This window comes from Athene noctua, chromosome 5 (assembly GCF_965140245.1).
Source record: "Athene noctua chromosome 5, bAthNoc1.hap1.1, whole genome shotgun sequence".
Lineage (NCBI taxonomy): Eukaryota > Metazoa > Chordata > Aves > Strigiformes > Strigidae > Athene > Athene noctua.
The window spans coordinates 14,338,662-14,366,163 of NC_134041.1; the positions used below are offsets into that span (position 1 = coordinate 14,338,662).

A 27,502-nucleotide genomic window follows, 5' to 3' on the forward strand; every position below is an offset into this window, starting at 1 on the left:
AATTTTGCTCTGTAGCAGTAAAGTTGATGGAATTACGATACTTTCCCTTGGTCACATCTTGAAGCTTGTTTCAAATCAGCAGTTCCAGGACCTCCAGGTCCCATGCATGGCCATGTATCTGACTCCTGGCAAAGTCTGGATATTGCAAGGGCTCTTGGTTCTCTGTAGGGTTTGTTCGGGAGGGTTGTCATGGAGATAGAGTCTGCAAAATGCAATACAATCTTTCATGTGGCTGCAGTCTATATGGACAGGCTGCCCACGGCAATGGCCCTGAGAGCTGAGCTGGCAGGGAGCCAGGCAACTTGTGAAAATGTTTTAGCACATTTGCACTTGACATTTCGCTTGTGGTTAAATAGAGTATTGGTGCATTGATGACCAGCTGTTTTCAAGTCTGCATCCATCTTAAAGGCTTAATTTTCTATAAAAATAACTTTGGAGGATGACTTTGGTGAGGTAGCATCTTCGCTTCTATAATCTCACAGCACAGTAATGATGCGTGTCCTGAATGTATGAGAACAGAGCAGAGAGTAACACAGGCTGGGGCAGGTTTGTTGGCCAGCAGCCCTCCTCCCACTAGCTCTTTTCTCAAAGGAAGGAAAGTTTTAACTTTCTTCATGGGTTAAGTTTTGGCTTTTTTACCTCATCTATACAGGTTTCAAAGAAGGAGGTAGGACTTCTGTGACTAACTGGCATCTGGCAAGGGTGTGATTCTAAACTGGACTTTAAGGGACTATCATGACAAATATATAAAAAGTGGTATTATTGGTGAGAAAAGTTATGCTGGAGGTGTACCAACTGGAGGAATCAGCCCTGCAAATATTTGTTTGTTCTGCCTAATGTCACCATGTGCAACATTGCTTTATATGGCTGGTCAGTAAGATGCAAATTCTTGGCTTCAGAGTACCACCATGTTCTGAGTTGAAGGACTGTGACAATTGGAGAGTGGAGGAAAGTCTGAAATAAATTTGAACAGTATTTATGGTGCTTTCAATGCTTACCTGCTTCATGCCAGTAGGTAAAGAGCACAGATGATCTGTTCATCGGCACAGCTCTAGCAGACTGAACCTCCCAAAGGCTGTGATGATAATTAACTCCTAAATGGTGAGGTCTCTTTGAAATACACTTCCAATTCTTTAAGGAAATAATTATTTCAGAATAAACCAGTCTTTCTTAATCCAGACCTTATTTATTATGTTCTGAAGCACACCTTGAAATGCAACGCTGAACACAAATTTCTCTTTGATTGGTTTAATGGAAACAATTTCTCTCTTCAGCAAGCACTTGCTTTCAGAGTGAAACCTTAACATTTTACTTTTTATCTGTCTTGCCAATCATTAGGGTTTTTTTTCCTCTTGGACCCACCTGGAGATGTCATAGACCTCTCAAAAGCATGTAATCTGAAAAGATGCCAAACAAAGTTTTTATTTTTCAAACCAGTCAACTAGTTACTAGTTGATCTGACAAATATGTCACACATTTATTTTTGGAAAAACAGTTTGTTCAGCTGGTGCACGGCACTTGAGTGCAAGTTTGCTTAACAAAATCATAACTAATGGCCAACTGTTATTTTTCTGATTTGATAGTTCATACCATAGACTCATAGAACAATTCAGGCTGGAAGAGACCTCAGAGGGTCATCTCATCCACCTTCCTGCTCAAAGCAGGGTCAGGTATGAGATCAAGTTGCTGGGAGCTTTATCCAGTCTTAAAAAACCTCCAAAGATTTTAACACAACCGCACAACCTCTCTGGGCAACTGTTTCCAATGCTTGACTATCCTCAAGGTGAAAAGGTTTTTCCTCATATCTTGCTGAAACCTCTCTTTTTTCAGTTTATGTCCATTGTCTCTCCTCCTCTCTCTGCTGGGTTGGGGTTTGTGTCACTAAGGGCTGTGACAAATAAACCCTTTTATTTCTTGTCAGTAATTCTGCATGCATTAGGGAGAACAATTACAATATCCTTCAAGCTCTAAGGCAATGAATTTAAAGAAAATTTTTGTGCTCCTTCTGTGCAATATTAAAAGATGAAAACTCATCCTTGCATGTAAGGAAAACAGAGTTTCAATGAAGATCTGACCCAGAGACTGGAGAGCACCGTTTTCCTATAAAAGATATTCTTTCATTAAAAAGACTATTGTAACCTAAACACTTTATGATATATTTTCTTTCCAAGGAACTTTTTCAATCTCACTGAGCATGCTGAAGTCATTATATAGTTACTAGAAATGCTTCTTTGTCCAGACAGACTTACTATAGGTTACATTTCTACAGGAGATTAAAAATGATGTATTAGTAGGTATCCTTTTAAAAATACTCTTTTAAGTAATATGCATCTGCATCTTCCCAAACCTGGAAGAAGACATACAACAGCAAAGAAAATACAGCAAATAATATACAGCCATGAGAACTTTTACCACTGTATTTAGTTAAATGAAGGGAAATGTTGAAATGTAAAAGCTAAACACTTCAGTTTATTCACATATTTTACATTCAAATGATCAACAGATTTTTTTTTTTTTTCCAAAAAAGAAAGAGTCCTCTTGTGGTTTCCAAAATTATAACGGAGACATGGAATATACTTAATGAAGCATGGCACTACAATGCATACAATGAAAACTTTGTGTATATGGAAATAAAGATAAAAACCAAACAAATTTGACCATTACCAAAAATGGTTTTCTTTAATATAAATAAAATTCAGAGTAGTGCTTTATTTTAACAGACAACACAACAGTGGGATTTATTAACTACATATTTACAGTGCCTCACTGGGAAAAATACTGAGCTTCATCTGAGATCTTAGACACTTCCTGAGAAGGCAACATGGACGGAGGATTGCTCAGCATTTCACGTAATCTAGGTGCTAAAAGGGTGAAATTAAAGCATACTTTTAAAATGAGTAAGATGGCAAAGGTGGAACTGCTGATGCATCATGTTTATGCCCTGATCTGGCAAAACTTGCACCTCAAGTACTCCCCTTTGATTTCAGTAGATCTATGTATGCTCCTAAGGTTAAACGCAGGATAAGTGTTTCAAAACCAGGAGCCTCAGAGGAAGACAACTGCTTCACTCAAAGATGCTATGAGTAGAGAAAACTGCTGTAATTACAATTTTACGTGGTATGGAGGCACACGACCTTGAATCCCAATCTGTATTCTTCTGCATGGGTGATTTCTACCACTTACTTTTAATTAGATCCTACAAGGTCTGGATTGCAAATATCTTTATCAAGTGACAAACTTGTGAAAGCATCTTCTTCCCACAGCCTCCAAAATCATAGTGCCAGTTTAGCAGATCTCAGTCTTTTTGGCAATTAAATAAAACAAGAACCAGATCTTTTTCAAAGTATTCACAAAATAATCTTTCACTTATAAAATGGTTGTCCCACCATTCTTGTATCAGATCTGACCTCAGCTCTTTGGATCTAAACAGTTCTTTTAAAGTTATAAAAATAAAGAATTGATTAATATACAAATATATATTTCAGAGTGATAAGAGAATAATATTAAACAAATTCCTTTTTTAATCTACTTTAAATTAAAAGAAATGTTTTCAAAAGTCTGGGCTGAAGCAGATCTTTATCTACTGACTCTTTAATGGAACCCATTCCCTGCAGATGGCCGCATACTACTTGTTATAAGAAGCTCATTGCTACAAAAAGACAGTGAACATGTTTCCACTAGCAAAGCAATTAATAAAATCTGCTGTGCCAGTTGGGTTTTGGTATCTTGCTTTCAAGAACTGCAGATATGTCTAATATTAGAAACAAAACCTAAGTCATGAAAAGTCCTGAGCTTCTTTAGAAATTTGCTTCTTTCCCTGGTCTTCATTAATATTTGTTTTACAATAATCCAGTTTGTTTTGTATACTGTTTGTATACAGCATAATATAAATGTTCTGCATGAGTGCACACGTATGTACAAAACCAGTCAGTAATTCAGTTAAGAGATATGCCTGCTCACTGGATCATTTCATACTTTCACAATACCATATTTTTCTGTAATATCCATAAGAACATCATCTAGGTTGCTCCCTTCTTCCACTGAGATGCTCATGCATGATTTCCTTCCATTTATCTCAAGCAGCCAAAACAGCAAGGAACATTTTTGAACAACCTATAATATTCTTCCTGAATCTGAAATAAAAATATTGAATTCAAATATGAAACAGATTTATTAATAGTTCTATATGGTTTTAAACTCATTTTGTACTGCTCCTGTCACTAGATGTTTAAAGTGGGGCTGCTTTTGACTTTAGGATAGAATACTAAAGAAAGTATCATCTCTGGATAGTGTGGGTGAATCCTGCTGCTAACTGGAATGACTGGAAGTGAGTTTTATCATACACATTGCGTTATTTCATGGGGATAATGGCACTATGACCAATTTTACAATCTTAAAAAACATTTTTCCATGTTTCATACACTGGTTTTAAAACTGGGAGAAAATATGTGGAAGATAAAAATTGGAGAGAGATCGTGTCTCCACTGAAGGCAATAGCAAAATTTTCCCTCTTCCCTCCTCTCCCCCATCAATAGCACAAGGATTTCCTCCCTTGCTCTGATAAAACATTCACACCACAACTGCACTTCAGGGCTGGGCACCTGCCTGTGTAGGTACCCAAAGCTGCCTGAGTCACTTCCCACAGGGAACAGGACACTTACCTTCCTGGACAACACACAAAGGAATATGAAGATGAACATCCCCTGGAATGCGTTGAAGATTGTAAAAAGATACGCAGTAACCACGGATCCCTGGACAACATGGAGGACCCCAAAGATCCAGGTAGCCCCAAGGAGGAACAGGAGAGCAAGAGCACCTCGGGCACAGGATCTAGAGAGGAAGGAAACATTGCAAACAAGATGTGGGCACACGCTATTTTCCTTCCTTCACCACTTTGGATGGTGAATGCTGCCTAGGCAATTTTTTCACAGCTGCAAAGGCCTGAGAAGTGCAAATGCATGGGCTGCTCTTTAGGGTGTGCTGTAGCACTGTGGCATGTGTAAACTCGTATATGCACTGCAGAAGAGCAAAGGAGTAAAACTGGAGGGACTTAAAACACTGGCTTCTTTAATCTTCAGATATGTTTTCTCTGGTGTACTGCAGCACCATATGATTTGATTTAAATCTACTGTTAGTGTAATTCCCCAAGGAAAAACATATGTCTGTTATGAAGCATTCCCCCACTTTTCCTCCTCCCCCTTATCTTCCTCAAAAAATAACCCAGAAAAATATATAGTATGCTCTTGGGTCAGTACATGTGCATGACATCAAAGGGTTCCCAGGCTGCCTCTCAGGTTCACTGCAGAAGATGGTGCCAGTTGTAAAACTAGACTTTCTTTCATTCTTTCTCTTTCAAAAAAAAAATTTTTGTTTTTAGAACACAAATACTCTCAAATAGTTCCTGGGTCAGCATATTGATGCTTTAAAATTATAGGAACTGATTGGCTATGATTTTTTATTTCAACATGCTGTAGAGCTCTGCTCACAGACTTGAGCAAATTACAGCATGTTGTCTCAGAAACGAAACCACTGATTACTTTCTTATTCATTCTCAGCCCAGTCATTGCAGGACTTCCTTTGAACAACAGACATTTTTAGCACTGTTCCTCTGAAAATGCATAATTTTCAACTTCATTAAAACCAGCTCACCACATGAAACTATGAAGGGTGAGGAATAAGAGAAAGTAATCAATCAAACAATTGCTAAATCCTAACTATAAATCTAGTGCAATGCATTGAAACTGCAGGAGTGTTCCTAAGCAACACAAACAGTAAGTTGTTTTCAATGTTCCCTGTAGTACACTTCAGCTTTTCCTGCACAAACGGTTTTCAAGGTCCCTATAAATCAGTTTTAAAGAGAGTGAGTTGATGGAAAAATCATAGCAGCATGCAAAGTAAAAATCCTGGAGAGAATCCTCCCCCTTCCCCCCCGGTGCCACAGAAGCACAATGTCCTACTGTAGACTTTTTACAAATAACATGAATGTCTTGATTCTCTTATCACCAAATTACTTGTTACTTCAAGGTAAATATTTTAGTTCCAATTCAGGCATAAGTTTTGAAATCTGGTTTGTCTTGCACAGAGGCTGTGGAAAGTACTTAAGAAAAAAGGACAATTACTTCTTTAACCTTGCCATCAGCCTTTACCCTCTAGTTGATATGGGCCACTCGTATTCCTCGTACACCTCTCACACAATCTCTGTGTTGCTGTAGAGGGTACTGCTCAATGGGAATAAAGATTGCACAGTCTACCTCCAAATCTCTATAAGTGGACAATAGACAAAACCCCCCCCTTTCCTTTTCTACAAACTGTCCAGAAAATTAAACTGTCACTTTTGAATACTCACTTTCATCTCTGATTGTATTTAAGCTTACAGAAAGTAGAATTTGTAATAAATGGCAAACTTACCTTATATTTTCATAACAACTAACTTCTGGCTTCAGCATTGCAGTGTGTCTAAATACTTTATAAATAATCACTCCAAAAGCCAACAAATTAACCTGGGGGAGTGAAGAAAGGAACTTTTAGTTCAAACCAGGATACATTTGAATTTTAGTAACTCTTACACATTTATATGAAACAAATCAGATGATAAAGTTTCTGTGTATTTGAAACCTACAGAATCCAGTGCCAGGAGGGGAAAAGACCCACCCTTTCCTGATCCACTTCTATTAAAAAATATGAGCCCTGTAAAAATATGTTGATCAAATAGGACTGTTACTCTACCTTATCTCAACAGTATCACTACCAACAGTCTGCAAACGTTTATTGATTTTATTGGTAAACCTCTTTGATTTCCTGCTGAGATATTTTCTCTAAGTAGAGATATAAAGAGAGAAGAGAGAAGAGAGGGAGGAGAAAGGAGAGAGGAGAGGAGAGGAGAGCAGAGGAGAGGAGAGGAGAGGAGAGGAGAGGAGAGGAGAGGAGAGGAGAGGAGAGGAGAGAGGAGGGGAAGGGAAGGGAGGGGAGGGGAGGGGAGGGAAGGGAAGGGAAGGGAAGGGAAGGGAAGGGAAGGGAAGGGAAGGGAAGGGAAGGGAAAGGAAGGGAAGAGAAAAGAAAAGAAAAGAAAAGAAAAGAAAAGAAAAGAAAAGAAAAGAAAAGAAAAGAAAAGAAAAGAAAAGAAAAGAAAAGAAAAGAAAAGAAAAGAAAAGAAAAGAAAACTATAAAAGCCCTTTCCTCCCATGGATTTTCTTATAGTATAGTATCACATAGATCTTGACAAAATGCATGTCCTTTGTTGCTGAATAACATTAATAACATCAGATGTTCTAAGGTTTTTGGGGTGTAAAAACTTTCAAGAGGCACAAAAAAACTTTGAGGTTTACACCTCAAAGAATTTTTAAAAAACTAACTTTTGTTGAAAAGCTCCTTGCTGTGTGTTCTCATATTTTATGTCTGTTTCATAGGTGAATAATTTCAGTATGGTTTTTTTTTTCCTTGCCTTCTTTATAATGGCATTGCTTTATTTCAGTTTGAAACAAATAAACAAAAACAACTAAAAGAAGCAGTTTTGTAAAAGATGCTCAATTCTGGTTCTGAACCTCTGCTTGGCTAAGCTTCACTGATCTTTCATTTAAATTCATACTGCATTCCTTTAATAATGTGGATGGGTTTGCCTTCTTGCTTTTTTTAAAAAAATAATCTTATTCTGCTTTGTAGCATTTAACAACAGAATCTATTCAAAGTGTTAGTAAATGAACCAAATTTTAGCTGAATGTCATCCAGATACTATTTGTAGATCCTTGGTTGTAATCCCATGGTTGGTTTCTGTGGGCTTCTAGCTGTAGACTGAATAGAATTAATGTCTTCCCCGACTTGTTTCTCCAGAAAGACTGTGGTTTTCCTCCCTCCTATTTCTTAAAAAAAAGAAAAATCCTCTGAAATGAAAACAAAAGGCTGCTGTAGGAGCACAGCATCACTTTAAAAAGAATCAGTTTCATTTGTTAACACTTGTTATGTATGACCTTAGAACACTTTTGTTGTGTCGGAGGGGAGTATCTGATATTAAATGCAGGCTCTACTTTAATTAGCTGCACGCTCATACTTTAATACAGCATAATGTATTTACAATTTGATATGACAGGAGATAGAGCTGATTAGCAGTTTAGGGAATTAATCCTTCACTGAATACCTTGTACTTGCACTGATCGTGAGAGCTATTCTGAAGCTCCTTATATTTAAAATTGTAATCTATAATATCTCCTAAACCAGCAATTTTTCAAAGTTAATTATAAGTCAGTCAGCAGTTGTGGGTAATTATATGCAGACTTACTTTTTATCTTATATTTGTGGTGAATAATATATCAAATAACTTAGTGCACACACTGTAATCTGCATAACCCACCTAATGTATTTATTAATCTTTTCTGAAAAAGGAAGGGTAAAATGTGATCAAAGTACCATAAGCATGGAGAATACACACCACCACTTCTTCAGAAACTGCTATCAAGATTGCAGCACAAACCATGAAACCAACCTTCCTCTCTGCCAGTTGTCACCAAGATCACTAGTGTCAACGAGAGCCTTCCTATTGCCGTTAATTGGCTCTGTAGGAGACTCTTTGGTCCAAAAGCACTTATGCTTCTGCCACATACACCAGCAGCAGAACAGAAGTTTTGCTGAGCAAGAATGGGGCGGGCAATGGGCAGATGTGGGGCCTTGCGGCAGCAGACTCCATTTCTCTTTGTCCCAGCAGGGCTCCTTTACACAAATGCTATTTATACCGTCCGTTGCACAGGATAATAGGATTTGGCCCTCTGCATTAAGGTAATACCTGTTAACTACGATCTTTTCATTCATCAATCTATTCTAATGGGAATAATCTGTACGTATCAGGGGAATGGGAGAGGTTAACACCGGCATGTCGGAGTCAGCTGCCAGAGCACAATTATTGTACAATATGTCTCAGGTAGCCTCACAGGAAGTAGTCTTACAGGGTAATGAGGGTGAGCTTAACTTCTGAAATACCTAGTCATTTTCAAGATTTATTAAAGTCTTAAGTCAGTTTTTGCCCCATTTTGAAGCACTCCATTAATAAAAAATAACTACAGTTAAGTGCATAGACTGCCTTTACACAATGTTCAGTGTCTCAGAAGAGTAACTTTTAGGCAACATAGTGGGGTTTTTGTTTTTTGTTGTTGTTTTTTTTTTTTTTTTTTTTTTCATTTCAACCCAAGTTAGAGGCCTCTGGAACTGCATTTTGTCTTTTGGGGGACAAAATAGGTAACAACAAAGTACTTGTAACTATGCTGTGACACAGAAATGCAGAAAAGCTTGAGGGAAAACAGTAACATGAGCTCATGAGTAAATCCAGGAGAAAAAAGTAGCTAATGTTAATAGTGTGTCGAGCCTGGCCTTTAGAGAAACCTGGTAATCCAACAGGTATCCTAAACTTGACATATTCTGCTCTACCTGATACTCTGCATGTTCTTTGCTATGAACATACCAGTAGCCTCTGCTATTTCTGGGAAATGCAAAGTAAAATGTTCATGTTGAACAGTTGGAGTGAGTAGGACTAAAGGGGAACTTGCCTTTATATAACTGGTAGTCCCAAAGAGCCATACATACTTCAGCAAATGGGGTGGGAAGTCAAAACACCCAAAATGCCCAGCCAAAGATACAACCACTTCAGATATTTGAATTTATATCTAAAACTGAGCTTCGAATGAGCAGAAATTAAAGCAGTAGTCTGTAAAAGTAATCCGAAAAAAGGAATCCTGTATCCCCAAATCTTCCAGCTGGAAAGAACTGAGGGACTTCTGTATGAGAGACACTGAAACATCTAAAAAGGCTTCAGCTGCTACCTATAGCCAAATATTTCTTGGGTTGTAATCGCGTGTTTTCAGTTTTGTAATTAAAGCACAATCCTCAGATCTTGTTGAATAAACCTTAGATGGCATTATAATTAAGCCTGCCTTAAGGTGACATGCAAGGTGAATGAGAATGAAATGGCAAACATGAGGCCCGCTGGTTTTGGAGAGGCAGCAAGCTGGAGTAAAGCAAGATGTGCAGGCAACTGTGAAACCAGGCTCAGGACAGGCTTTGCACAGGCCTGGAAAGGGCCAGCCTGGAGGCTGCTGCTGCCACACACCGGCTTTGGGAGAAGTTAGCTGTCTAATGAGCAGAGATACTCCCACATCTTTGGACAAACCCAAAGTGTGAAATGCTGGGGCATGGCCGAAGTTTTGTCAAGTCAATAATGACGTTACAGTGTGACATGGAAAGTTCTTGTGCCTTTGTTTTCAGTGTTATTACGTGGTTGAGCAGTCAGAGAAACTGCTGCATGTCCTGAGAGAGGCTTCTCGGCAAGTCTAATAGGCTAAAGGGGAACTGCATTGTTTCCAAGCCCCAAACTGTTTTTTTCTTTTAAATTTTTATTTAAAGAACCACCTCAAACTGCTATTGGACAAACAGTGAGCTCAGTCACTCTATTTCACAAAGGAAACCGCTGACTTTCTCACTGCAAGCCCAATTCTGTGAGGTGCTGAGGATACTCAGCCCTCCCTCCCCCCAGGATTGAGTGGGAATCAGGTTTCACTCAGCATGCTCAGGTGCACTACAGGACTAATTTTAATAATTAATCTATTCCTTTTTCTTTTTTTTTTTTTTTTTTCTCTCTCTAAGTGGTTAATCAAAGACAAGGGCTGATATAGGAACAGCCTCTGCTCATAGCATCTTCAGGGAATCACTTCTTCTTAAAGATATTCTAAAAGTATTTTAGCTTTCTTAAATTCTTGAAACATGGTATATTTAAGAACAAAGGTAGGAAACTTACATTTATGTGAAATGGACATGAAATAAGGGCAATTATTAGGATCCCATGGAATCAAGATTCTGTAGATATGAGCAAGTACATTCATGTGTATAACCCAGTATAATCTCCAAGGAGCCATCAATCTGGACGAGCTAGGTTTTATTATACACCTGTGATTGAGTTTAAAGGGAGGATGGTAACTGTTTGGCACATCTCTCTTAGGAAGAGTCATCAGAATTTGGGACTTTGGAGTGACTTCTGGCCCCATTAAACCAATGGCAGGACTCCTGTTGAATGGTAAAACTCCCATTGCCTCCAGCATTGTCATGGCTTTACCTCTTAACCTATATCATAGATAATGCCAGTCTCAAGGCACTCAAGTCTCAACTCCATGGGCAACTATTGATACTGCTGTGGGTTTCACCCTGCTTATTAGCACTTGCATGTATCATGGATGCACACTGTGAAATTTTCCTGGCAGCTGTGTTTTGGTGATGTCCATGGTATGTTCCCATGTTCACAACTGTGATGCTGGTGGATAAGATATACTGCTCGTAGCTTGGATGGGCACAGGCTTCACTGGGTAAAAAACTGGCTGGATGGCTGGGCCCAAAGAGTTTTGGTGAACAGAGTTAAATCTGGTTGGTGGCCAGTCACAAGTGGTGTCCCCCAGGGCTCGGTTTTGGGGACACTCCTGTTTAACATCTTTACTGATGATCTAGACAAGGGGATCGAGTGCACCCTCAGTCAGTTTGCAGATGACACCCAGTTGGGTGGGAGTGTTGATCTGCTCGAGGGCAGGGAGGCTCTGCAGAGAGACCTGGACAGGCTGGAGCCATGGGCTGAGGACAACTGCATGAGCTTCAATAAGGCCAAATGCCGGGGGCTGTCCTTGGGCCACAACAACCCCCAGCAGCGCTACAGGCTTGGGGAGGAGTGGCTGGAGAGCTGCCAGTCAGAGAGGGACCTGGGGGGGTGATTGACAGCCAGCTGAACAGGAGCCAGCAGTGTGCCCAGGTGGCCAAGAAGGCCAATGGCATCCTGGCTTGTGTCAGCAATAGCGTGGCCAGCAGGGACAGGGTAGGGATCTGACCCCTGTACTTGGCACTGGTGAGGCCGCACCTCGATTCCTGTGTTCAGTTTTGGGCCCCTCACTACAAAAAGGACATTGAATGACTCGAGCGTGTCCAGAGAAGGGCAATGAAGCTGGTGCAGGGTCTGGAGCACAGGTCGGATGAGGAGTGGCTGAGGGAATTGGGAGGGTTTAGTCTGGAGAAGAGGAGGCTGAGGGGAGACCTCATCACCCTCTACAGCTCCCTGAAAGGAGGGTGCAGAGAGCTGGGGATGAGTCTCTTTAACCAAGTAGTAAGTGATAGGACAAGAGGGAATGGCCTCAAATTGCGCCAGGGAAGGTTTAGACTGGATATTAGGCAGCATTTCTTTCCAGAAGGGGTTGCTGGGCGTTGGAATGGGCTGCCCAGGGAGGTGGTGGAGTCCCCATCCCTGGAGGTGTTTAAGAGTCAGGTCAACATAGCACTGAGGGATGTGGTGTAGTTGGGAACTGTCAGCATTATGTCAATTGTTGGACTGGATGATCTTCAAGGTCTTTTCCAACCTAGACGATTCTGTGATATAGCAGGCACACAAGGAAGAGTTCAGAGCTGTCTGGCATGGTACAAGCCCTAGCATCAGGTCTGACCCACAGCCACAGATCAGTCTGGATAATTTCCTGTTGTAAAGAAATTCACAGGAGAGAAAAAGCAATTGCAAATTCAAAGAAATTTCCTGGTGCATTCTTAATCATCTTGTCAACAATATGGTTTTGTCAAAGGAATTTAGCCTAGGGAGCTCTGTTCAATCAATCACACATATTTTAGGACAGGATGGGAAAAACTGTGTGGTATTAACCTACCTCCAACTAGAGCTAGGATGGCTCTGTAAATCTGTTTGCAGATTTGCATCCCTACTTCTGTCTCAATACTACGTCGACTAACTGAACAGTGTACTTCTGCACAGTCTTCTGTAATGAAGGAAAACTGCTCAGTGGTGGGCATGGGTAGAGCAAGATACTGCTGCTTTGGCTTCTACTCCTAGTGGTTCTGGGACCATCGCAGAAGAATTTCACCCATCTGCAGTTTGTAGAAGAAAATAATAGTCGTATGCATATCAAGACATAATATTATTTTCCTAAGATGAGGATCCAGAAGAGCACTGAGAAACAATCTCATCTATTGTCTAAGCAAATTACAAACTTCTCTGTTGATTGGTAACTGTATTTTGCAAACTAAGTGATAACATAAAAATGAGCACGTAGGTCCTAAAATGCTAAATGTTCCAAGCTGTTGGAGTTCTGCTAATAGCACATTGCTTAGCAACTGCTATATTTAAAATAGGTCCTTAATTCTACTGTTAAATGTACGTATTTTACATACTGGAAGAATAACATAATGTTCTGTCCTCAAGTAAATATCATATTAGAGCTTCACACTGCATGAAACTCTCTGTGTAGGTACAGAATGACAGTTATTTTTAGTTGAGCACTGAATGGTATAAAATACACAAAATTTAATAAAGCATGCAAAACATCTGCCTGCAAATAAAAATATTTGCACTCATGTTGAAGAGTTGTAGTTTCTTTCATAATTAATTACAATTAAATTGTAAGATACCGAGTGAAGTGATATATCATCATTTTGTCCCATCAAGGTAGCTGACAGCTGTCAAATTTGGCAACTAAGAAATCTTTTTTTCCTTCCTCCCCCCTCCCTTTTTTTAAACAAGACAAAAGAGCACTTGAAAGCTCAGAGGGAAATGGTCCATCTTTCATGGCGGTAGCTCAGTTAGCACCTGGACATCTGGTAAAATGAAACAGATAAGGACAAGAGGCATTCAGGAAAATTTGAATGTCAGTTCATTAGCACTAAGAGACATTTAGTGTTTTAGACTATACTTTCACCAGGAAAGGCTTCCTGACTAGGATAGCTTTTCTGATTAAAACCAGAAAGGACACCCCTGAACAATGAAAATCCCTGTGGACGGGGCATTTATTCAGCATGTTGGAGACACGGGCACAATTTTCTATTTAATATTCAGACTAGGCTATGACCCACAGTTTCTCCATCCTCTGTAGCAGCTATTCACTGCTATTGCTCTGTCAGCCCTGCTGGATCTATTCCATGCCATATAAATAATTAAATATTCACTGGAGCAGGGAGACCTGGATCTCCCTCATCCCCCAGTTCCTCATCCAGAACTACCTAAAGACAGTTTGTTTTTTTTTTTTTTTTTTTTTTAAAAAAGTGAAGTAATTGATTAATACAAGACTGAATTTTTGAGGCTATTTCTAATACACATGTATTTATAGAATGAAAAAGGAATCTGTAATTTTGTATGATATTCTTGTGTAAAAGATACACTCCAGCCTTTGAAAAGTTATTAAAACACTTCAAATATCAGTCTTTTAAGGCTCTCTAGAGTTACAAAGAAGAGAAGGTATAAGAAAGAGGCAGCTAATTCTAAAGATTCAGACATACTAGTTCTGATGCAGTCTGAGCACTTTACATTCAAACTTCAAAAACGAAACCCCCAAATCATTCCCTTTTCCTTTCTTAGTCTCTGTCTCAATAATTGATGAAACCATCTATATGCTGATGTCAGATCTCACAAAAAAGAATGAGAAAATTTCTCCTGCTGCTCTCTTAGGCATATACTTGAATTTTTTACATATATCATATTGAATTTGGCTCTTTCAAAAAATGTCTGAAGTTCAGAGCAGCTGTATCTGTATCAGTCTTTACAATGACCCTCATTATGAGTGTTTGAATTAATGAGCTTGTGATGGTCTGAATTCTGCCATAGAGAGCAATACATTTCTGTCTTTCTGGCTGTATGGTTAATGGCTGGGTAAAATGACAACATTCAGTGGGTCATCGTTATTTCAATCAGGGGAGAACAGAAATAAGCTATTAACAATACAACAGTTTAAGCTTCAAAATGAAAATGTATGCTATATTAATTGCATAAAATTGGACACAAGCTGGCAGTCAAACAGTCTGGGTTTGTCTCCTGACTGATTTATCTCATTATCATGTCCCCAGTGAATACACCTTCTCAAATTCTTTAGGTATACGACAGCAGTCTTATCTGGGAGTAGAAAATGTAACAACAAACCTCCTTTAAGGCTATATTTTGGGGAAATATTTTCAATAATGCAGGACTTCGTGATTCTAAGATTCTAATATTTTTACTTGTTTTAAAAGTTAAACCACAGCTAAACCTTGTCTCAGGAAATACATAATTTTCACATAGGGTTGTTCTTTATATATGCATACTTCAAAGTTGTTCGTTTAGATACCTTAGGCTGTAAGTTTAGACTCAATTAAATGTTGCCTTTATATTTTTAGAATACTTATCTCAAGCTGTAAATGAATGAATGAATGAATGAATGAATAAATAAATAAATAAATAAATGGGGTTTCTATATTTTTCATCAGAGTAAACAACTTCTCCAGCTTCTGGATTCGATGTTGTTTCTTATTGGATTGCAAAGCTAATCACATACTAACCTAAATATTTTTATTTAACCTCAGTTCTACAGCCAAGGGCAGAAGGGATGAACCAATAGAACTGCATCTGACCTCAGCTGTAAATGTTAGCCCAACTAGATCTAGTGGTAGGACTAGAGTCTATCTCGCTTACACTGTAATTAAGTACTAGATTTATTCTTCTCCTCTTCCAAGAAGCTTTTGAGAAGATGTATTTATTTGGGAGTTGGTAATGACATAAATCAGGCTGTTTAATGAACTGATTCCAGGTGCATCAAATGTTTCAGACTACATGTTTCACCTCTCCTATGGTTTCTTTGCATAAATGCAAACCTGTCTAAGGCTGCAGCTGGAGCCTTATGCAGGAGACCTGCAGAAGTATTTTTATCTAGCAAAGAGGAGTGAAAAAGTTGTATATTATCTTTTAGCACAACTAACTTGAGTGAATAGATGAGCTACCAGGAGGGAGGCAGCATCAGGAGCATGACTGAGATGTCGAGTCTGACAACAGCGTATATTTGCTGTTTTGGAGGCATGAATAATTGACAGCAAGCTGTCCATGCCTTCCACACTGCCAGATCCTCTAAAGGATTTGACCCTTTGCTTTTTAGAAATGTTCATGTTTCTGCTGTGGATGTGGTCATAAAATCCCATGCTGTGGCTTAGCTGTCTTACTCAAAGCCACAAAAAGCTCCTTCAGTGACAGAGATTTCCAAACAGAGTATTCACGTGCAGTTACTACTGGGAATTTAAATTTGTTTCACTAAATGCCTGTGAGTGATGAATGAGAGGGCGGTAGAATAGCAGAAGAAAGCCTGATTTGAGTGACAAAATATGTAGTGTGGATGTAGTCATTATGTAATTACTAAAAAAGTCCAAAAGACATCATCAGTCTATATAACTAAAGCAAACTTATGGTGTCCTTTCAATTAACAATTTAGGGTAGAGATATATGTTTATAGTAATTGTGCTTATAACAAGGCAATGCAAAGAATCGCCAAGACAATAATAAGCAATCAGAAAAAAAAGACAAAAAAAGACTGATTCAGACAGTTGTGTGACTTTCCTGAAAAAAACCCAAACCACTAAGGTTAACATACATGGGTCCATTCAGACAGTGGGCACAGTTTATCTTGTTAGAAAAGAAAGATGCCTGGGACATTAACAGGCACCAAACTGTGGAATGTTTGAGGAAATCTGCACAGCCAGTTGGCACCTGTGGGGGCTCTTCCCCTTCCCCTTGGCATCCATACTCCCTCACCTGCTATTTCTGCTTTCTTCACACTTGACAACAGAGGACATGCTTGGCTTTTCAAGTCTAATGTCTTTTCAGTGCATCTGAGGGAGAACTCGACATGCTTTTTCTTATAGCACCCCTAAGCTGAATTTAAAAAACACCCCTTTTATATGAAATATCCTTCAAGGATCTTTGAGCCCTGTGTGATGAATTTGTTCCTGTGTAACAACATAAGAGCAAGAAATTTTCATCGCGTAGACTAATGGCCACAGCCTCTCTTTTCATGTATTTCCAGGGATTTTAGAACAGGGGCTTTAATGACAAAGGGAATGAAGAGAAAACCTTAATTTCACATGAAAGCCCTGGTCTTGCTGAGAAACTGCATCCATCGGGTATGACAGTATGGAAGCTGTGGCTTGGACATTAAAGCTTGTCCTGTTCACTAAACAGGGCAAGCAAGTACTTCCAACTCAGTGATTATTCAGCACAGCAGGTATTGTTGTTGCTGAATAACATTGCAGTTTGAACTCATCTGTTTCAACCAAAATTGCAGACTCAGTCTTCAATTCCACAACATAATTAATTATCTCCGCTTTATCCACAATGGCATAAGAAATGCAACAGAGACACCTTTAACTGAAGTCACAGAGGGGCTAATGAAAAGGGGACTATTATTATTTCATAAAGAATAATAAATCCATTGCTAGTCCCTGTAGGAAATTTATTTCGACTATAAGGGAAGACTGGGGAACAGGAGTAGATATAAAAACATGTTTAAAACAGCTATTTTCTGAAAAACACACAGTAAACGGTGCAGAGGATAATTTTCTCATCTATCTAAGGAACATAACTAGACATTTATCATGAATAACCCTTTGGAAAACCCAGAATTTTCCAAATCATAAATATTCACTGAAAATGTGAGATGGTGATATGGTTTGTTGTGATGGAGGTCAGAGGTCAAACAACTTTTTCAGTAGTAATCCTTAGAATATCAAGAAATATCAGGAGTAACAAACATGAGCTGCTTCACTGAAGAACAGGAATAATAATGTGAAGAAGCTCGAAAATGCGTGTCCTTGATTATACCAGTGTGATGTGATTGACCTCAGAGGTTTGGTTGGTTTTTTTTTTTTTTTTTTTAAGTGGGAGCAAAGGACTATCAGATCATGCTCAGTATTGAAATCTGGGAAATGTAAAACTTTAAACTCTTTGAATATTTACTTTTCTACAAGAAAGATGTTCAGTTTGAATGGCCTAGATTAAGAACATGAAATTTGTGAGTATAAGAGAAAACAGCAGAGTAATGGATTTGCCAGGAAATTTTTCTGCATTGATTGCAGCAGTATTACTAATCCTGAATCAACCTAAATGTACGGAACTGAATAAGTATTAGAGCTGTCCAATAAGATTTGATGAATGCACTATTCCATTAATTTTACCTTTTTTGTTGAATAAATTATTTGACAAATAATGGTAAAATTCATCAAATAAATTATCTGATGAATATATTTTTAAAGTAATCGACTAGCTCTAATGAATATGCAGGCAGTTCCTTAATGAAAAGCATTACTCTACTGTTAGCCCACTTTCATCACTCATATGTCACTTTTTTGTATTTTGCAACTGCAATCTGTATATTTTATTCATTTACCCATTCATTTATACATGGGAAGTTCAAAACAGTATGGTTAATCAATCACTGCAATTCTTAGAATATTTTTGCTTTACAGGTGATTATTCATTACATTTATTACATACTAGAATGCTTAATAAAAAGAACTTGGCTTTTCTGAGGACACCTCTCCCAAGAACTATTCTTGGCTTGTACGTCCCGAGTCAAGTTTACAGGAATGCTCTGAAAATTGCAGGGTCCATTTATAAGCCATTCTTATAGTTGCAAACACTACAATTATCAATTGTTTCAAGAAACTGGAACTTGAAGCCAAGCCAGACACACCTTCAAGGTCCCCAAAATACACATTGGAGGAGTAAAACAGGGAAGAGCGTACAGGATCTATCTCCTTGCTGCAGAGCACTAGGATGTTTGGATAAAAGCCACAGAGAGAATTATTTGGATGATGTTCAATTTTGGAAATGTTCCAGTCTCAAAGAGCAAGTCTGTATTTTGTTATTACAGAGGTGATCTCAACAAATTATACTGATAACAAATGATACTGATACAGTTAAATGGCAAATTGCACCTGTTAATGTTACAACATGTCACACTTCTGCATCCTCTTTCCTCACAGAGGTATGCCAATTTATTGTGGCAGTGACAGTAGGTATAATGGTCAAGCCTGCATGACTGCCAGTACTGCAGTGGTGCAAATCATGTTATCATGGGTGACTTTGAACTTGCTGCATGAAGCTCAACAAAACAGATTTAATGGGAGAAGATGGTTGGAGAGAGTTATATTAGAATCGTTGCCTAGAGCTGCACTTGGAGTAGCAGCAATTCTCTTCCAAATTTTCCTTTTAACGGCTTGTGGATTTCCATAAGAACAGCATTAACAGTCTTTGCCCAACCCTTCCAAAGAACATAATTTCTACTGCCAGTTAGGCAACTAATATACAGCTGTCCCTCACAATAGGTACAAGTGGAGGGACTTATACTGTGTTCAGAGTTTAAAAGAGGAAGTTTCCCAAAATGTCAGCAATGCAGAATAAAATGCTTACATGGGTCTGGTCCCAGTCAACAAAGAGTGAGCTGTCCTGCTGGGGGGGGGGAACCATATATAAATCCTCCACAATGGGAAGGAGTTTGTTATTAGCTGACATTATGTGCTCATCAAAACTGCAGCCACATTACCCTGAAGATAAATGGTTATTTCCATTCTACACACTTCTTATTACAGGGAGAATATTATTGTAAGAGTGCATTACAAAAGAAAAGAAAATGTTCTAGTTGTTGGGGTTTTTTTTTGTTTGTTTGTGTTTTTTTTTTATTTTGTTTTGGTTTTTTTTTCTCCTCACTTTCATACCTTTTATCTCTGGAGCTTATATTTGTATTTGCCTCAGTCAGGCATGGCTTGTGGTGTATGTGAATTCCCTTAAAGCGTGTGATAAACTCACTTTTCTATGAAAAAGTTTAAATACTTGTTATAAATAATTTCTCCATACTTGTATGCTTTGATCTAATCTACCCCATAGTTTTAACTAAAATGAGTGTAGTTCTAAAGATTACAAGCATTAGGAGGAAGAAATAAATTGTAGAAATTATCTTCAGCTTGCAGCTTGCTTAAAGGTTTAAAATGCCTTTTCTTTGCTAACTGCATCTGAAGAGCTTCTGACATATGCTTTCATGTACAGTCACCAATCTAATAATAATAATAATAATAATATTAATTTTTAGATGAGATCAATAAGACTATTACTTTGCACTTAAGAATTCTGAAAGAACCTTAATATTAATAAGCAAACACCTTCAGAAGTAGTGTTTCTGCTTAAGCAGTCAGAGGAGAGAACATAGTTTGTACTCCTGATAAACACTCGAGCTCCCTATGCTTCATTATTACTGCAGATATGAAGCCCAAGGATGTGTTTGAAATGGCGTGCCCTGAGACAGAAGATCATCACTGGGTACAGAACTGTTTCTGTTGTTCATCATTTACATGCTGTCCCAAAGGCATGTTACAGTATAATCCAAACCACAAATCTCCTGGGTCCCCATTCATAGAAACTGAAAGCACCAAGTGGGTACATGGGCATTTGTGCTAAGAATGACTTTAATGTTTTTGTGCAAGAATCAGATTTGTGGTGAACAGCTCTCTAGAGATTTGGTATCCAAACTCTCCAGGCTATCTTGGAAAACCTGCAAACTCAATGCTATTAATAGATGAAGCTCAGGGTTAAAGATAAATTTGAAGCTGCCAGATTTTGCAGCTTTCTATATGAGGGTTGTGGTGCCCTATCTTGGTTATCCCAGAATAAAAATAACATTTCCTTCTCAGAGTCCTTAATTAGCATTTTTTTTTCTTTAATTAGCTGTGGGCAGAACAGAAATCTTGGAAAGAGATTGTTTTTTGAATTTGAAAGAGTGGTACTACTTTGGAAAGAGTTTAATCTTTATTACAGTGGTGCCCATGCAGTATGCTTGACAGAAAAACTGGACAATGGAAACAGAATTACCACCAGCAACGTGCCTTCCACAGAGCAGACACCTAACACCAACTTCATCTTCTAGAGTCAGTGCCTATTTTCATACGGTTTCCCATATTTTCCTTAGACCATAACCTGGATAGAGTGTGAGCAAATTACCTATCTCCCCGCACTCTTTGAAGACATCCCTCTTGCAGTTCAGGCTTCAATTTGCTATCACTCCATCAAAGCAAGCTGTCTAAACACTCAATTAAAAAAAAAAAAAATTAAAAAAAAAAATGACACAGCAGATGAAGCAGCTTGCTGTAAGTGGGTTGCCTTTCGTCCCAGGGCTTGTAGTGCATGATTATGAGAGATAATAATAAAGGTATGCAAATACTGTGAAAACAAGCTATCACAAAATACTTCTGTAACACACAAAAAATAGCAAAACAACCACAGGGCTATTTGCTGTCCAGCTATAGCTCATTTAAGCTTCACTTAGGCAAAGGAGTGGGAGAAGAAAAAAACCTGTCTGGCTTCTATCCTCATCCATAGGAGGACTGCATTGGTGCATAGGATCTGTATCAACTTCTATCACCTCACCTTTTTCATTTAATTTGCAGGGATTTGTGGAAGATCTGGAGTGCTCAAAGAATGGCTACAGGCCTCATCTTGCAGGATTTGCTTCTGTGGCCAGCTAGACTTACATCAAAGCTGCTGCAGACCTGCTCTGCCTCTGTACTGTGTACCTAAGATCCCTCATCCGTCACAGCTCACACAGAGCTGAAAACAAGGTTACAGATGCATAAATTTGGGGCATGTTGTTTATTTTGATAATGCAGTTTTCCTGTGCTAACAGTGCAGTGATACACTACTGCCCATAAATCTTCACCTGAAGGCAGATGAGGAACAGGAATGAGAGCAAAAACAACAAAAAAGATCCAACCCTGCTGCCTTCATGGAAGAAAGAGATAACTTAAACCTAAGAAGTGTAAGAATTTCTTAGTAAAGGATGGTCTCTCCCCCTGATTTTGTTTTACCACAGTAACCTGTTGGCTGTCAGGACCATCTGACCCCAGGAGCACTGAGCCAAGGGAAGTTATGGTGCATTGCCTCTCTGGAATTCTGCTGTGCTCACCAGGAGGGTGAGACAGGGAGGTATCACCCCGCAGTTGCATCTGTCAGGTTGCTGCCTGCCTATGCACAATCTGCGGTAGAAATCTGGGGTGGAACTTCACGAGAATTATACCTTATCCTTTATTCAAGCTTTGAAATAGCTAATATATTGAAATAAAACTGGTTTGCCATCATCTTGTGTGTGTTATGCATTGCCACTTCTTTTTACAAATCCTCACATTTATCACCAAATAGCTCAAAAAGCCACAAAGGGTTATAACTGACTTGACCATAGATGTCATGAGGCCTCTCTATTGTAGCTTCTCCTCCTGTTAGCTCCAGCTATTGCCAGATCACTGTCAACCCAGTCATACACAATAATGCCCCATTACAGTTGGAATGGTTTGTTAAACTTTATAGCACTTAGAAATGCTCCCGAGGCACCAAAATGCCTCGATTCAGAATTGAACGTATAATACCTGCCAAATTTGCAGGTTTGAAACCACTTCCAATAAGAATTAAAAAGGCCCTCTTCACAGCTGAAATAGGGCTATCAATACTTGACTTGTCTGCCCATGTGAAATAGCAGGTTCTTTTCTCTGACGTCGCAATTTAGTTTAAAATAGCTTTGATGATGACAGGGTACACGCGAGTGATAAAACCATAAAGATGACAGTCTAATCTTACAAAGATGACCGATCACTGATAAGAGATTAAGTCACACAACATTTGAAAAACCAGATTATCTGTCTGCTAGGATAGTGTCTGTGTACACCTCCTGCTGAGCTGTGCTGAGATGCCAGCAACATACAAAGATACTACTTCTTAAAAACCAGAACTGTTTCACAGAATTTCTCAAACCACTGGGATAAAAGCAAGCAAGCAAGCAAGCAAGCAAGCAAAGTGTTCTGATCTTATACTGATATTTTTTTTTTTTTTGTCAAACATTCATTTTTCAGGCTAGTAAAGTATTTAGATGTACAGCATATAAATAATTTAGAGACACTATAAAAAGGTCTAAATTAGCCAATTCTGCCCTATAATTAGCACTCACAGCTATGCTGGCAATGGGTGGGTGATTATTAAACACCTTTTATTATCATTTTTATGTACTACAGTAAAAAATGAAAATTATACTTACAAGAATTATTAGACATGCTGGTCCTATAAAACTCCATATAAAGTTATTCTTTGTGCTGAGCCAACATCTGAAATGTAAACAGCAGAAAATGACTTGAAATGTGCTATTGTGACTATTGCATCCTTATGTATGTTGATTTGGACACAGAAACAGTGACTTACACTTCTGTGGTGCCATAGTACTTGTAGCCCAGTGCAGCAGAGATTCCAACGACCACAGCTGGACTGACGTAGCCAAAGACATAGAAATTCTTGTGCAAGAAACCCTTGTTGTAGATGACTCCCATAACTATAAGGTAGAGGTGAATACCTTCAATGCACATCCATGCAAAAGCAGCTAGAAGGAAATAATGGAGTAATCCAGCAGTAATTGAACAGAAGAGCTAGAAATTCAATCAGAGAAAGCAAGAGTCATAATTCTATTAGTATGCCTCGGTTAATATAACAGCATAAGCACAGCAACCTAGTGACTCTGAAGTGGTGGTCCAATAGCCCAGGTGTAATGCTGATTGACAAAAACTTGGCCTACACCCATGAGCACACTTGTTCATTAGTGTTTTCTGTAGCAACTGGTAAAATAAAGAGACTAAATTAAACTTTTAAAATTGGTTGTGTTGGTTTAAGCCCTGCCGGGAGCGGAGACCACGTTGCTGTTGCCCCTCTCCCACCCGCAGCCGGTTGGGCTGGAAGTGAGGCACGAACCCCGGGCTAAAATAAGAAATTTAATACAACGGTGTGATAAACAATCTGAACAACAACGGTGGCAATGATAACAACAATAAACAGCAATAACAGTGAACAAGACAAACGATATACAGAGAAATACCGCAAAATGGTCACGGAGCAGCTGCCCGCCACCAAAAAGCCAAGGAGCAAGTAAAATCTAAATTTTCCCGCCCTTGGACATGACGTCAGCATGGTATGAATAACCCGGCTGGAGATCCCTTCCCCCTCTCTCTCTGCTGGGGAAACTTACCCCTAACCTAGTTGAACCAGGACATCGGTGCATGAATTCCCAGAAAAACTGTATAAACAAATTGACAAGGTTGATCCCACAGCTATAGCTGAGTAGTCTATATGCTTTTCTGATCTAGACAAAGATCATTTTTATGAATTTGATAATAGTGTAATTAAGCATCACAAGGAATTATTTCTGAAATAATGTTTGTTGCTACAAAGTGTTTGCAAAATTATATTTCTCAATCAATCAGTACTGGAGTACTACCTGAGGCATAGCAGCTCATATTTTTTCAAGTAATTTAAAATCCTTTCAGCTACTTATAGTAGGAGTATTCTAATAATTTATGCATAACTGGTTTCCTAAAACTAACATGAAGTGCAAAAATCAACAGCCAAACTTGTATGAAAAGCAAGGGCAGCTCAAGACTTCACATGCAGAAAGGAAAGGGGTCTTCCAGCCAACAGTGCAACATCGTAAATGCCAGCTTGGGACTGCAGCTCTGGCCTGGCTTGTAGGGAAAACTTGTCATCCCGAAAGCCACCAATGTAGCTTTGTACAGCATCCAAAGAGATGTGAACAGTGAAAATGCTAAACATATTGAGACCACAGCCTCAGTTAAAGTGACAACGTTTAAATGAAACCCATAGAGCAAAGTCAATATACACCAGCTCAGATGAAGACTCTACTTCTTTAAACGTCCATTTTATATTTTCTGTTACTAGCCTGGGAAGTCACTGTCACTAGAATATTCATACTGATACTAGGAAATACTGGAAGTAGATGGAAAAATCACATCTTATATTGTCTATTTACAACACAAAATCAAGATACAACTGAAAACTACCCACCTTATTATTGTTCATATTAATTCCAATCAGAAAAATAAGTTCCGCCAGGAAAAGGCTGCAGCAGAGGTTTTTGTGAATTGTCGTTCTAGTGCTTTGAATTTCACTGAAGAACCAGAATGTAAAAATGCACATGGAGAGGCAAATCAACGAAATAATTATTCCTAGCTGAGTGATTCTTGTAAGAATGTTATAATTTGTAACACCCTGGGGGAAAATTATAATATAATATTTAAAAGAATAGCTTTGTACTTTCTCAAGAAAGACCTCATTCTATAATAAATTTCTTCTTTTCTACAAAATATTAATCAAAAATATTTGTAGAGTTTTACCGCAAATGTACACTTTGGATAATCTAAAAAGTATTGTTTTTTTTGTGGGACAGATATAATTCTAGGGAAAATCAGTAATGAACTGTATATATTCCTGCTCTTGCATTTTCAGATATTTTTTATCAAAACTTTTTATTAACATCAGTATCTCCTATTATGATTTTAAAATCAGATCATTTTAGTGAATGACAAATACACTGACAGTAGGACATATATTAATATGACATGAACATTTTCTAATATAAAAGGACTTATCACAGCGGTGACTTAGATAAGCAAAATTGAATAACTGAATTTGCAACATGATCAAAACAAGACTCTGAAATAACAATCACTTCAAACAAATGCTATTCAGATATGTAACATGAGCATTCTCCAGAGAAACACAGGCTATTTTAATATGGGATGTGAATATTTTCTGTATAGGAATACAGTTGTATTTGCTGCTTGGTATCTGCACAAAGAATCTCTGAAACACATGACTGTGCATCAGCATAAGGATAGTATTCAGTTGACCATAAAATGTATCCAAGTAATTTTTTTTTCTAAATAAAGGACCAGAGATTATTCTCCTCCCAGCCTTCCTTTTCAAAATAACTATATAAGTACCTGCAGAGGTTTTAAATTTGAACTGAAGACTTAGGATGCTATTTAGCAACCAGGAAACAGCCTCTATCAGCATGAAGTTCACAGTGTGAGAGGACTCTCTCAATACAGTATATTCATGCTGATACTCCGCTTGCTGTCAGTTCTGATACCTTATAAAGCTGCCTCCTGAGGCAGAACCTGAGCTCTTGCAGATCCCCATACAGACCCTGGAAATCTATGGGCCCTCTCTTATATTAAGAGGCACATAAACTGAGTGGTCATTCTCACAGTTTTGTGCTGGTCATGAGCATCCATGTTTAATAGTCATAAACTTCAAATTGATTATGCTGTTATAAACTCTCAGGAGAGAATTTCAAGCAGATTTTATGATGCCAAGGTTAGACAAATGGGTGGCAAAGTTTTGTGAGAGAGAAATTTAGGGCCATATGGTTACTGACCACCAATGAATGCCAGTTAAATCCCATAGCAGTCTTAAAGCGGGTTTTAAAATTAAAAGCAATGCACCAAAAATAAGCACAACAGACTGTGTATTTGGAACGAGATACTTTGCTGCATCACTGCTCTGTAATACTGCAGAAAGGACATAAGGAAATTCAAACACATATGGGAGGAATTTTGTTTGCTCTGTGCACAATAAATTGTGTGTTTGCTGAACAAAAACAAGAGACAACCTAAAGGGGGAAAAGTACCTAAGTTTCACTGAAATAAAACGTAAGGAATGAAGACAGGAAAAAGTATCAGGTAAAACATTAAATTAAAATAGCACTTACAACAGAGCCACCTGAGGACATCAAAACAGCAAAATGAGTCAGATGATTACATTTGCATGAGATATGAGTGGAGTTGGAATGTGTCAGCTCACAACCTTCTGTAGCCCAGTTGCCATTCATTGTGTCTACCGAGTAGTTCCAAAACGCACATTTAATATCTTTATCTGCAGTCTGGAACAGAAACAAGATGTTTTACTGATGGCAAAAGGCAGGATATTACCCATCAAGAGACCTTTCTTACGTTAGCCAACACAATTCATTAAAAATTGCTTGTTACCATTGGAAGGTTAGGAAACAAAAAACACGTTTTGCAAGGCCTATTCCAAGCAATAAAAACATGGCTGGGGATGGAAGCATTTTATCCACATAGCTAACACCCCACCAAACATGTTGGCTAATCAGATTACTGAACCCTTCTGGCACTTGCAAAGGTGTTGGAATTTTTACCTACTGAAAACATTGTTATATATACACCTGCACCTGCTGAACATGGACTAAACCCCAAGGTTACAGCCACATTGCTTGTCCTGCTCATAGTCCCTTCCAAACGAGCAGTTCAAAAACTGAGACTTATTCTGTGCATTTTACAAAGTAATCTGGGATAAAGCCAGGGTCATATCACACCTGCTATATCAGGTGCAATGACAGCGATGAATAAGACCATTAGTATTATTTATTACAGTTAGTACTTAGTAACACTAGTCAAAGATAAGGTCCCCACTGTACTATAGGCTGTATAAATATATGCAAATTTATATAAAGGTGATCTCTAGCTCAAATATTAGAAGGCAAATAACAAATTTAAAAGCTGCATAACCAAGGTTAACACCTTGTTCCACTGCCCACCTCCCTACAGAGTCACTTTCTTATGTTTCTGATAATTCTTTGTGCCGTGTAAGGCAATTCTTCACATACAAATGAAGTCAGCAAAAAATATATATACTGGAAGTAAAACTCTCAGTTTTAAATAAGTGTGTTCACATTTGAGAAATAACAAGTTGCAGTACTATAGATTCTGCCATTACCTCCTAACTTCAGGTTAACTTTCTGCATTAACTTTAAAACATTTCTTCACTTTTTTTAGTATGCATGCTTAACCATCTGATAAAATT

At 38.4% G+C, this 27,502-nt stretch overlaps 1 protein-coding gene across 1 annotated transcript in view; it reads right to left on the reverse strand.

The window, feature by feature from the left end:
• Window positions 1-2,451: 2,451 nt before the first annotated feature.
• The window catches only part of ADGRL4 (adhesion G protein-coupled receptor L4), a 77,032-nt gene continuing 51,981 nt past the window's right edge, over window positions 2,452-27,502 (reverse strand). Inside the window, exons 10-16 of the mRNA XM_074906454.1 lie at window positions 26,391-26,561; window positions 24,683-24,886; window positions 23,036-23,256; window positions 22,875-22,941; window positions 6,409-6,500; window positions 4,662-4,830; window positions 2,452-4,133 (exon numbers count right to left, since the gene is read on the reverse strand). Of these exons, the coding sequence (XP_074762555.1) occupies window positions 4,071-4,133; window positions 4,662-4,830; window positions 6,409-6,500; window positions 22,875-22,941; window positions 23,036-23,256; window positions 24,683-24,886; window positions 26,391-26,561 (987 nt within the window). The 3' untranslated portion in view covers window positions 2,452-4,070. The remainder of the gene's footprint in view (window positions 4,134-4,661; window positions 4,831-6,408; window positions 6,501-22,874; window positions 22,942-23,035; window positions 23,257-24,682; window positions 24,887-26,390; window positions 26,562-27,502) is intronic.